The sequence below is a fragment of the Parasteatoda tepidariorum genome, chromosome 7 (assembly GCF_982258835.1).
Source record: "Parasteatoda tepidariorum strain Cologne lab strain chromosome 7, Ptep-v5.0, whole genome shotgun sequence".
NCBI lineage: Eukaryota > Metazoa > Arthropoda > Arachnida > Araneae > Theridiidae > Parasteatoda > Parasteatoda tepidariorum.
In genome coordinates this window covers 111,554,664-111,568,104 of record NC_141761.1, presented here as the reverse complement: position 1 = coordinate 111,568,104, position 13,441 = coordinate 111,554,664, and the positions used below count along the sequence as shown (strand labels likewise).

General features: G+C 30.5%; 1 protein-coding gene across 1 annotated transcript in view; it reads right to left on the bottom strand.

The window, feature by feature from the left end:
• LOC122271476 (agrin) overlaps window positions 1-13,441 on the bottom strand; it is a 405,090-nt gene that overhangs the window by 18,538 nt on the left and 373,111 nt on the right. Inside the window, exons 16-21 of the mRNA XM_087168482.1 lie at window positions 11,714-11,974; window positions 8,556-8,741; window positions 4,260-4,458; window positions 3,268-3,480; window positions 1,914-2,035; window positions 703-810 (exon numbers count right to left, since the gene is read on the bottom strand). Coding sequence (XP_087024608.1) covers window positions 703-810; window positions 1,914-2,035; window positions 3,268-3,480; window positions 4,260-4,458; window positions 8,556-8,741; window positions 11,714-11,974 — 1,089 coding nt within the window. The remainder of the gene's footprint in view (window positions 1-702; window positions 811-1,913; window positions 2,036-3,267; window positions 3,481-4,259; window positions 4,459-8,555; window positions 8,742-11,713; window positions 11,975-13,441) is intronic.

Below are 13,441 nucleotides of genomic sequence, written 5' to 3'. Positions count from 1 at the left end.
CATTTTTACAAGTCTCCAGGAAATAATTTTTTTCATAATATTAATTCTGCACTATCCAAAAATGTTTTCGGTAACACATTATTAAAATCAATTATGTTGAAATCAATTATGTAGTTGAAGTAATGCAACTAAATAATGCACTCAATCTTCAATATAAATTATATCTATTCATTTAGTCTGTCATTAAAACCCATTCAAGATGGAATTTTTTCTGTCACGCGTCATAAAAAAGCTCCTATTAAAAAAGCAGTTATTTTTTTTAGCTAAATGAATATTTCCTCCTGTTAAAACTATTTGATTTTGGAAAAGAATAAAAAAATATTTGATTGATATGAAAACAATTTTGTTTCAGATAAGAAGAATTCTTGTAATTAGCAAGGTATATATGTCACGCTGGGTCAACATGGGTTAACAGATGGGTTAACCCATGTTGACTATGAGTTAGCAATAACATTATGCGAAGAAATTACAGAATTCGACTATGTAATTTTGAAGTAAGCTCATAAATTAATATAATCGTACCTTTAGTTAGAAATAATTTTTATTTAAAAATAGTTCTTTGAAATTTCTACGATCTTCAATGTTCTTAAGAAAAATGTTTTACACAGCGTTTTTATAACTGTTAAGACTTCACTACATGAGCCTACTTTTTAATCAACTGAAAATGTAAAAGAGCGGTTTTAAAGTTTTTAAAAACTGTACCTGAAAAATTAGGTGCACAATTACATAAGTACATGTGTTCATCTGACAATATGCAAGAAGCACCATTAAGACAAGGCATGCTTGAGCAACTGTCGTCACTACATCGTTCTGAAATTTAAAAAAAAAAACATACAATAAGAACTATTGCAATTTCCAATCAATTAGTTTTTGATAATGATGTGAAATTCAATAATCTCGGGGTCCATTCAGTCTTTCGTCAATTCACATGAGATCAGTGAGTAGCATAAGTTATAATAAAAAGCTTTATAATAGAAAAATATATTTAATAACAATAATGAAGAGTAATGTTAACCTTACAGTATCAGAATATTAAAAATAAAGCATTACTTGGCAGAGCTCCATCTCTCAGAAATATTATAAACAAATGGTAATGTTTTTATTATAACTATAAATGCAAGTTTGTTGAAAAAGACTGCTTGTGTTAGCTAACCTGAAATTAACTTTCAATTGACTTAAATCGCACATTTGCAGACTCTTTCTTAAAATAAGAGGATTTGGATTTTGTAATGTTTGAAGCGTGGATTAAACCTTATGAAGTTTATGTAAAGATTTATAACCATATTTTAAGCAAAAAGGATAGCGTCAATAGTAATTGATTTTTTCTATACAAACTTCACGTTTGGGTCTTTCAATAAGAAATACGATATATTATATGTTTTGGTAAAATTTAGAAACTTGATCTTTTTTTTTGTTGATAAAATCCTTTTGTTTTGAATTTTATTTGACTTCGTTGTCGTATACTATCCGTAAATAAAATAGTTTACCTTTACATTATGCATATAAATTTTCTATAAATATATTCTAATTACAATTATTATTGAGTACTTAGCATAATTTGCCCTTATAATAAAGTGTTTGCCTAGAAAAATAAAATAGTTTGCCTTTACATTATATATATGAATTTTCTATAAATATATTCTAATTGCTGTTATTACTGAGTACTCAGCATAGTTTGCCTTTACATTATGTACATAAATTTTCTATGAATATATTCTAATAACTGTTATTACTGAGCACTCAGCAGAGATACTTATCAATAGGTAAGCAAAGTGAGTACAATAGGTAAGAAATTCAAATAATCAAAGCTAAAAAGCATATAATTTTTTTCTCTAATATTTTATGACTGTTATCGAAAATTAATTTTTATAAGAAAATATTGCCTTTAAGTACATATCTTAAAGATATCTTACCTATATTTTCGGCATGTAAGACTCTAGTTCCAGGGAATCTTAAATCCATAAAATTTCCCCCAATTTTCAGATAACGGATGCAACCATGAAAACCATGCGTTGTTCCAATATTATCATAAATTCTAAAAAGATACTTTCATAGAAAACATATTGATTTGAATAAAAAAAATCTCAGTTAATGTTAAAATAAACTGCTTCATAACACATACAACAACTATGCAAAAAACAATAAGTTATTTTTTGAGAACACTGTAAGCAATATAATTCTTTGCAGCGATCTTAACATAGTATACAAACTAGTTAAGTGTTTACATTATAAAGTAAATTATTAAAGAAGAAAAATAGTCTTGGAATAAGATATTACAATGCATGATTGCACAGGGAATTTTGCAATCACAGTTTAAAAATCCTTATCATAAGTATATACATTATCGTTTTTAAATGACAATTTAGTTATTTTCAACCAATAACGAAGAGAACTTGAATTGATATAGTCTTATTAAACTTCGACACATCACTGATGAAGAAAAATGGAATAAAAACAATAACAATTATTCAATTGTCCTATGCAACTTGAAAATATTCATTAAAAATGACCTTCAATTTTTTTCTAATTTTTTTCTGGAAATCAAACAGGTTTCGAATGTTCTGAATCTCTCTTTCCTCGTCATTATGCTTCAATAAAGTTTTTCGTTTCTTTTCTTCTCTTGCTTAAGTAGTAATTTTGTATGTATTTTGTACGCTTAAGTATGTAGGTAGTAAATTAAGCAGTAAATATTTAATTTTATTTTATAACCATCGTTGAACAGCCGACCCTGTTTTTGGGTTTGCGACTACTAATGGTCAACTCCGTAGCCTTGTAATTTTGAGCCCAATCCAGAAGACAAAGGGGCTCCTGGATCAAGTATTAGGCAAAATTTTCCTTCGTGGAGTACTTTTGATGGAACTAACCCTCATTTGCGTTACATGAAGTGGAAGACCACAAGAAACTCCCACTGTTTGCCTGACGGCAAGGGGACTCTAACCCATGATTTGTCTACCACATAGGATATTTCACGTCAGCACTGTTGTCGGTGCAAGCCGGATGCGGAATTCGTATCGACTAACCATCGCAGGGAATCGAACCCGGGTCACCTCATTATAAGGCGAACGCTCTATCCCCTGAGCCATTAAGGTTCAAGCAGTAATTATTGAAATTATTAAAATGTATGTCAATGTCACTTCTGTATTTTTGTGTTCATTCTTGCCCGGAATTTAAAAAATATATATATATTAAAGGCAGCGATTATTGAACACTCTGTTTTAAAATTCTTGAATCATTTAATTTAATGCAGAATCAAACACTTTTACTTACAATCTGACATTTCCAGGAACATAGCCTATGTATAAATTTTCATTCAGATCTAAGAAACTCTTCGCTCCCCTGCTTTCACCGACATTTTCATCATGACCGTCAACTATTAAAATTCCGTCTCTCTGGTATCGATTGGCTGTAATTCGATGAAATCGCCCGAGATGAAGTCTTTCGGATGACTTTATAAACGCTTCACCACTTCCCAAATCATACCTGTTATAAAAAGTTACAAGTTTATTACTTAAGAAATTAAAATCCACGTAATTATTGATTATTATAAAAATCTTGCTGAATGCAATCCCCGATGAAATAATTGTAAAAATTTGTTTGTTGAACTATTTGATAAATAAAGACTTTATTTTATAATCGAAAGCAAGGAGATAACCAATCTTTAAACTTAGGTCAATATAAAGATTGTATAATATTGTTCTGAAACTATTAAAAAACATCTCATTATAAAACATTCCATTTTGAAAGTTCAAACCAAAATTAATAATGAATTTTAAAAAGAGTATAAAGACATCAGAGAAAGCTGTTGTGGTTAATATATTTCTACTAGCATATCTTACAAGTATATTTTTATAAAGAAAAATGATACTTTTTTTAAATAGCTCTGAGTCAAACATTTATTGTTCAATCTTGACATATTATAGCATCAGAAGCTGATTATTAATAAAAGTAATTATATATTTCATTGTTGCGAAGGACAGTTCCTTAGCACCAAATATTTCAAACCTCATTTTAAATCAAAAACTATTAAATAACTTCGCTTAAAGTGTAAGTTTGATAATTCTGTTAACCATTGAAAAAAAAACACACCATTAGAATAAGTTTATTAAGAAATTCACTGAAATTTCTAACCAGAATTAATAATCGATTTTAACTAGAGCATAAAGACAGGCATCAGAGTTTGAAGAAGGATTTTCTCCCAAACGACTTGCCTTTTCACATAAAGGTTTTAAAGCGACTTTCATTAATTAGTCTCCCCTTACTTAAATTCGACATATCCATCTTTGATGGCAAGAGAGACATAATCCCCTCTTCCTGTAGCCTTCTGTCCATTGTAAAGGATAATTCCATCATTTGCCAAGGGTCGGATTTCGATCTCAACTTCGAGTCGACTTTTCGCCTCCAGTCTTGGTAATTGAAGGTAAGAGTCTCCGGCAAGAAAGGGCATGGAGATTGGACTAGCTAAAGATTGTTAAAAAAAAACTCGATTAATTTTAATTAAAGTTATGGACTTTAAATAATCAGATTGTTCCTTAATGCTATAGATAAAAGGTATAGTCAATGATGAATTTTGAGATTAAATTAGTGTATTCAGGCATTAGGTTAGAAGTAAATGCAGTTTAATTTAGTTAGACGAACAAATACGAGCTTAAAACTTAGTTTAAGCCTACACTTTCAAACGTTTTAAGCATTTGTCAACATTATTTGTGGAATCGGAATTCACGATTCATATGATGGTAGGGGGTATGCTCTAACATTTATGTAAAAGAAAAATTATGGTAAATAATACATTTTAAGACCAAATTAGGGTGTTCAGATATTAACAAGAGTGTGTAGGAGTAAATATAATTAAATTTCGTTAATCAGTCGAAAGAAAGGTTTTATAACAGGGCTCGAAAAAACTCAGAAATTTTACCCGTCCCCGAGGACGGCTTGTCCAACAATGAACCCGTCCTCCTTTGAAACTAACCCATAGCTTCTAAATAAATAAAAATATAATTTTCTCTTATTTATTACAAACATTAATATAAATTGCACAATGAATTAGTACTTACTAGGATTACATTATACAGTAATAAAAGAAATACTACGTTACTAATAGTCACCTAGTATTTCTTTTATGAAATAATTTATTTAAATGACAAAGGTCAAGTTATCTGGAATGTCAATTTATCCGAGGGTACTGCGTTTTTTAAATGAATCAAATATGACGTTTGCCAGTTCCACAATCAAGCCAATGATTTACGGAGGTTTCTGCACAAAAATATGAAAGGGGTTTTCCATTTAGGTAGATGTTCATAATTGCGTTTAAAGCTTCTTGTTTAAGACAAGTACATAATGTGTTTTTTTGTAAGTTCATTGCTGAAAAGCCCCTTTCAACCGCTGCAGTACTCCCAGACAGAGAAAACATCAATTCCAACATGCGCAGTATGTTGCTGTATTGTGGGTCATTTTGCTGCCTTGTAACCTGTAAGACTCTTGTAAGATAACAAAAATTGAAAATGTAACTCGAACATTAACGGGAAAATGGCAGTCCGCGCGGACGTCGGATTCGAGAAATTCGTTGTCCGCGGGGAATTTTTGACCGCCGAGGACGGGCGGACGGGCTGTTTTTCGATCCCTGGTTTATAAAACATAGCTTATCCGTTGAGCAATTTAGGGCATTTTTTGTGGAGTTTTAATTCGCGTTTCTTTGACGGGTAGGTGGTATTTGTTCAGCCGTAGATGAATAATTTAACAATAACTTGCTAGAAGAAATCTATTCTTATTTATTATTTGTTGCTCTGTAACGCAAGCTCTCTGAAATTCTTGCTAACTGCAATATTTTGTCTCCTTGTCAGTTGGATGAGCGATTTCGTATAGCGTGTTTACCTTAGAATTCAATCGTCAAATAATTCAAGGTTTTATTTATTTTTATTACTTTAGCTTTTATGCGAGCTTCGGGGCGCATAGTTTCTTTTCCCAACTATTTTGGAAGTTCGAGTATGTTCTAAGTCTGTTTTTATTTTAAAGTTTTTAATAAATACTTTGTTTTGGCAATTTAGTTTTAATTCATTATTCGATGGCTCATGTTAGTTTAATTCATGTTAGTTTTCCCCCACATTCTGATCCGTCGAGCTGGAGCCCTCGAAATTAAATTTTAGTTATTGCTTTGGATTACGTTTCATGAGCTTATAATATGCTAAAATTCTTAGAAGAGTTGCTTATCCGTTGAGCAATTTAAGGCATTTTCTGTGGAGCTTTTAATTCGCGTTTCTTTGATGGCAGGTGGTACTTCCTTCAAATTATAGATAAAAAGCATTTTAAATGATCAATTTTAAGATCAAATCAGCATGCTCAGATATTAACAAGAATGGTAAGGAGTAAGTTCAGTTTAAATTCGTTAATCAGTCGAAAGAAAGGTTCAAAACATTGCTTATCCGTTGAGCAATTTAAGGCATTTTTTGTAGAGCTTTAATTCGCGTTTCATACGACGGTTGGTGCTACTTCTTTAAAATTATAGATAAAAGGCACATTTAATGATAAATTAAGAGAAAATTAGCATGTTCAGACATTAACTAAAACAGTTAAAGGAAACATAAGTTTAATTTAGTCAGCTGAACATAAACCTCCTTAATACGTTTCTGACGTATACCACTTTCAGGCGCTTCGCTTAACGCATTTGTCAACATTTTCCGAGGAGTCTGAATTAACTATTCATATGATGATAGTCGTTATAGATAAAAGAAAGTTATCGAAGGCAGAGTCAATGATAAATTTAAGATTTAATTAGCATATTTAGGCATGGAAGAAGTTAATATTGCAGTGGTTAGTTAAACAAAAACAGATTCGAAACATTGATAACACTTAAAGACTTGAGGGTTTAAGATATTACTGTTTGCAAAAACTGTGGGGAAATTATAGTATATCATAGCTAAAAATTTATTTTGAATTAAGTAGTGTATTAAATAAATTTTAATTCATTAACCAAACACGGAGAAAAAAAAATTATGGTCAGAAACAGTGGTCGGAAGTACACCACTACAAGTAGTGAAACTATTGTAGTAAACTTTTTATTGTAGTTAGTAGTGTAGAGTGCTACTTTAAAAAAATAGTATAGTGAGCAGTGCGATACAAAAATAAACAGTAGTTGTAGAGATTCCTGACAACTACTCTTTACGTAAAGTTAGTAAAGAAACAGGGTTCTAACACTACTCATTTTTTGAATTTGAAGGGTAGAAATCTTCGCGGGTGTATAGGGGAGGACGCATCTTAAAATGCCCCTGTGAATTAACAAGAATTGCATATTTTTTTCATAATATTTAGGTCAGCCATTACGTATAATAGATAATTTATCACTTTGGTCATACTTTCACATGCGAATGCACACTCGTGAAACACTTTTAAAAGAAGGGAACGTATTTTCGATTCACTTAATTTCTTAGAGGAAATAAAAGAGCATAAAGCACTTAACAAAATTTCTAATATTTGATAATTTCCCAATATTTCTCAAATTAAATATTCGATGTCGAGGACGGCATTGAAAGTTGAAAGTTTAATGGAGAAATTGAAAAAAAAATTGTTTTACAAGACAAACTGGCTCATGTGAACATGAATAAATCTTTACTAATAATTTTTTGTGTAACCTCATTTTTAATGTGAGCCAATTTTTGATCCAAAACCATTTTGAACGTAGGTGTGACTTAAGTTCTCCAGCAAAGTTTGTCTCCTTAAAGTAGTGAAGTAGCTATTAATTTTGAAAGTTTTGCAGTCACTACATTTAAAAAAAAAATAGCTGTAGCTGTAGTTATCTACATTTGTAATAAAGTACTTGAAGTTATAGTAAACTACAAAAATAATTTAGTTTCTTAACCACTGGTCAGAATATACCAAAATGTCTTAAAAGTTACCATGCTTCTGCCTCTATGGAAACACAAATCTTGGTAATTTTTTCCAAAGCAAATCGGTAGTGATTTTGGTAAAAATAACAATAAAGCATGACTTTTATTTACCATAAAAATGGATTTTTTTTAACATATATTAGTATATATTTTTTCAAGAAATTAAGCAAGAACATGGGTTTGAAAATTAATAATTTGAACCATGCAAGTTATTTCCCAGTTTTAATGTATTTTTACAGTGGTAAATTGTTAAGCCTGAGAAAAATTCAGAACTATAATTATGAAAACAGAACTTTTGGTAAACTGTTACCATATGAGCGAAAAAATTACCAAACGAATGGTTTAAATACCGTACATTTTGATTTTATTAACCAAAATTATGCTTTGTTTATTTATTTATATATTTTTTTATCAGAAATATTAATACCAAACAGTACTGTAAATTTGATCTGAACTTTTTTACTGTTTTGTCGTTAAATAAAATGAAATTTACTTCACTGAAAAAAAATTTACTACTAGTTCTATTTAATTCTTATTTAATAGGAATTTTAAAATATTAAATTTAAAAAGAAAATGGCGAATAAGAAATTTCAGTTTTACTTTTATTACTTCAAACTTTGAAATCATTTGTCCAAACGTGTAATTATACGTACCTTTCGTTAATTAAAGAAGACTTACCGCTAGGAAAAACCGGAAATTTCAGTGCAGGTTTCAATGTGAGCAGTAAATTATCGGAAGGACTCTCTGTAATTTCTCTCACAATTTTCGTTTCAGTTGCCGTTGTAGTTGCAGTTGAGGCTTCAGTTGATTGACGAGGAGGGGGAGCGGTAGTTGGAAAAGCTATGGTAGCTTGCGTAACATTAACTGCACAACAAACCATTATGTTAATTGGCACAATTAAGCTTACGTCTAATAAATTGAATGTTGAATATACATTGGAGAATTGTGTTTGAAAGTGCAATAAATATTTAAAATAAACGCTAACTAAAGAATTAAATATAAATCTCTTAAATATTCTAAAGAAAAATATGATAGGATATTTTAGTACTGATTGTTTTATAACTGTGCACATGCATATATAATGACATTACAATTGAAATTTAACTATTCCGTAATTCGTGGATTAAGATTATTGTGTTTGTTTAACGAATGTGTACTAAGTATGCATACACTTAAAGCAATACTTAGTTTATAGAAATAATGCTGAAATGCTCAGTCCCTGGCCAAATCATTAGACGCACTAAAGATTCTGTGTAAAATCTTAATTATAATGCAATATTATACAGTTTTACAGTTTTTACACGACTGAAGCCGGTTTGCACTTGTTTACGTTCGTGTATCAATTGGTTAACATTGTAACGCACTCCAATAAAAATAAATACAAATAGGAAACATATAAAAAATCTCCTGAATGAAACCTCATTACATGTATGTTTAAATATAAAAGTATTGCCTATAAACTCGAGCAAAGCATGTGATTATTAAAAAACTACAGTGCGTCTAATAATTTGATCGAATTATTACAATATACTAATATGATACCTGATATAATAAATATTCTATATATATGTATCGTCTAATTTAAAAAACTAATACACGAACGTAAAAAAGTGCAAACCGGTGTAAAAACTATAAAGCTGTAAAGTATTATATGATAATTAAGATTTTACATAGAATCTTTAGTGCGTCTAATAATTTGTCCACGGACTGTAAGCTTTAATTTAATTAATATAATTAAGCACACGTTTAACAAATTGAATGTAATAGATTTGTGTTTATAAATGCGATAAATATTCAAAATAAATCAACACTAAATACCAATAAAAAGAATTTTTTAACTATTCTAAAGGAAAATTTAAAATTTTCTGAAATATTTTTTAGTAATAAGTAGCATTATATTTATACATTAATAACTGTTGGAATTAAAATTTAACTGTGTATTGTTATAGTATCAATAATTTGTTTATGAAAATAAAAATTTAATAAACATGTGCTATAAGCGTATTAAATAATGCTCTTTAAAATTGAAATAACATATCAATAAATAAATTTGAATAATTCAATAAAAATTATTGTTGTAAAATACTTGATTTCAATAGTTGCTTTTTTATTGAGTATTAATCGATGTAAATGTGAAAAGGAAGAAAAAAAGTTTAAAAAAATAGCTTCTACAACGGAGAAAAGCATAAATCAATAGATATGGCAAATGCATGTAACATACAAGCAACTAAAACTGAGAAAGCTATTTTAAATACAAAAATATGACTATGAAAAGTAAAATTAATAAACACTTATTTAAAACATATACACATGTTTTTAATAGTAAATATTATAATGCGTATAAATTTCACTTTATACTGAAAATTAAATAAATTTCATTCCCGCATCGTAAGATTGCGTTTGACAAACTAAAAGCTCAATAAATGCGTGGAATAAGTACAATAATTAACACACATAAATTTACTTGGTCATTGTAACTTGGTAGCTTCACAAATTTTGAAAATTGTTAAAGTAGAGAAATCAAGATATTTTGAGCACTCGAAAATAGTCATTCACTCTCTAGATTCACCAGGCGTGAATCAAAGCGAATTCGAAAAAGAAAACACAAAGTCGCTCACAAAATATGGGAATAAAATACAAATTCAATTTAGTAAAACGGGTTTAAATTTAAGTAAAATAAATTAATGTAAAGTAAAATAAATTAAAATAAATTTAACAATAACAAGTATAAATATAACTATAAGAACTAACTATATTTTTAGGTACAATAAGTATATACTGTAAGAAACTGAAAAATCAATAGTGAAGTCAATACTGCTAGAGAACAGAGTTTAAATTAGTGAAAGTATAATAAATTTGCCAAAAAAATTTTGAAATTTAATGCTTAATATAAGATTTGGTAACAGTTTATAATCGGAGGCCCCTGTTATACATGACGATTTCGAAATAAACCAATATAATAAGAAAATAAATCAAAGACCAATCCCATAAGGGTAAACTAAAAATGCGATGAACAAAAGTTGATGTCATAGAAAGCAAAGATACGGGATATCAACAAAACTGAATGGAAATAATCACTAAACCAATTCCACACCTTACTTTGATAAAGGTAAAAATCGAAATTACTTTGATAAATTTTCCTTATAATAATGTTATGAAATAACGGCACTTTTCCGAAAAATTACCAAATAATGTAGATTTTCGCCAAATTTCTTACAACCATAAGGGGAATATTAGTTAGGGGCCACGTGCTCTATTATCTGAATTCATTCAAAACGAAGCGCGTTTCAAAACAAAGCACCAATTATTATAAGCATTCCTTTTGGGTAAGGGAATTTAGTTACGGCGACCCAGGCCCATACGCCAAATGTAAGATGCCCCGTTGTCGACTTGAAATCCAGCTCGGCACGAGGACCAAGCAATATGCGGACACCGGGCAAGGCCCCGAGTCACACAAGAATTGGAGCACCATAGTCGCGATCGAGAGCAAAGGATGCCCGACTGATCCAAAACCTGAAGAGCGGCAGTGCCAAACCCTCCGCAGACGGAGCCAAAATTGGGTCGACAGCAGGAAGACCGCCGCCACCCCATTCCTTTTGGGAAAAACTGTTTCGTTTACAATTCATTAATATTTGTTTATAGTTGAACTTGTTTCGCTTACTATAAAGAATATTTGTTTATAGTTGAACGTTTTCGACTTTTTTCCCGTTGACTGTATTGTCATTCGCTTCGCTTGGCTCGCGTTTGGTTCACACTTGGCGACATTTGCGGCAGGCTAACGGAAAAGTACCGAAATTGCTATAGCAGATAATCCCACTATTAAGTATCACACTTACATTTTGTACAAGGTCCTTCTCCAATCACTTCAATGGGCTTCTGGTAACGGCAACTGAACAGTCGTAGTTGACATTCAGATCCGTAGGCAATACCGTCTGAGCCACACACCGTAAGATCTTCTGGAGCTTTAGTACCTTTATCATCACTAGTGCATTTGAAATCACAATTACACTGTACAAGACCGTTCTTTTCCTTACAAACAGCTCCATGGGAACATTCAAGCTCATCACATGACCCTGTCACTGCTTTTGCGATGGAAGCTGTGGAATAATCATGCATGTAAAATCCAATCAAGCTTAATAAATGAATGACATTCAATTAAGCATAACAATTAAACTCAGCATTTTTTTAATTTCGAATTCGAATATATATATATATATATATATATATATATATATATATATATATATATATATATATATATATATATATATATATATATATATATATATATATATATATATATATATATATATATATATGTAATACAAAAATTAAATACTTTTGTATTAATAAAAGCATTAAAACTTCATTCCTTTTCATAAAATATCTTTAGTAAAGGATAAGGGTAGAAATTCTATTTTGGGACTTCAAGGCTAAAAACATGCCAATGAATAATAATTAGATTTATACTTCAAAAGAGAAGTTATTTTAAGATCTTTCACTTCCATATAAGAAAAGATTAAACGATTTGCTATGAGTAATAAATAAATTGATGAGGCGTAAGAATACAGAAAAAGGCAATAATGACTGGCCGCTTTACAACTTGTAATCATCCTATAAAACGCAGGACCGAGTGTTTTTGCGTGGCTTTTTTTTGTTTATCATGCTTAAAGAAAATCCGTCAGCTTAGACGGGATATGTGTTCCCCCTCTCCCGCTTTGGAGAGGGGTTAAACTGCTATTTCTCCATCGTTTAGTAAAATAAAATATTATGCTGAAACTGGACTCCTTAATCATGCTGATTTGACTACTAATTAAGTAAAACAATAACGGTGTGGATACACCGTTATTATCAGCCGCCAAGGATGTGGCTTCGCGGTGGAAGCTAGGCCTAAACTGACTGCTACTTCGTCGCCTTAGAACTCCCTTTTTCACCCCCTTGAATAGAAGAGAAAAACTTAATTGGACTTCTGAGATTAAAAAGTTTTCGATTGTGGGGAAAAAATGAAAAGGCTTCCCATCCTATACACCCGGAAGAAATCGCCTAACGCCGTTCTGAAGGATTCCTCATCCCTTCGTCAAAAATCTGTTCCTTATCGCTACTGGAATGCTGATGCATGGAGTCAGACCGTTCGCTTTTGTCTGAGCCCTCATGAAGTTTTGTGCCTGTTAGTGCCCAAAAAACAATGGAAGTGTGCGATTTATGCGGATTAGTGTTTTAGAAAAGTCCTAATCATGATGTTGTGAAAAAGAAAAAAAAAGTGCAGTGAGTCGGCACCGAGGGATAAAGAAAATGTTGTGAAAACAAAATATAGAAGAAGAAAACCAATTATGTGCGCGTTTTTTATTAGAAAAATTAGAGGAGCTTTTGCTCCTATGGAAAATTCCTTCATAGGAAAAAGATTTATTTTCTTCTTCGAAGTGTGACAAAAATGAATCCCGTGAACATCTGCATATTTTTTTTTCTCCTCGGTAATGAATAATTTTTATTGCATTTTTTAATAAGCTGAATTTTTTTTTATTATTACGAATCTTTGAATGAATCATAGTATTATATGAAGTGCA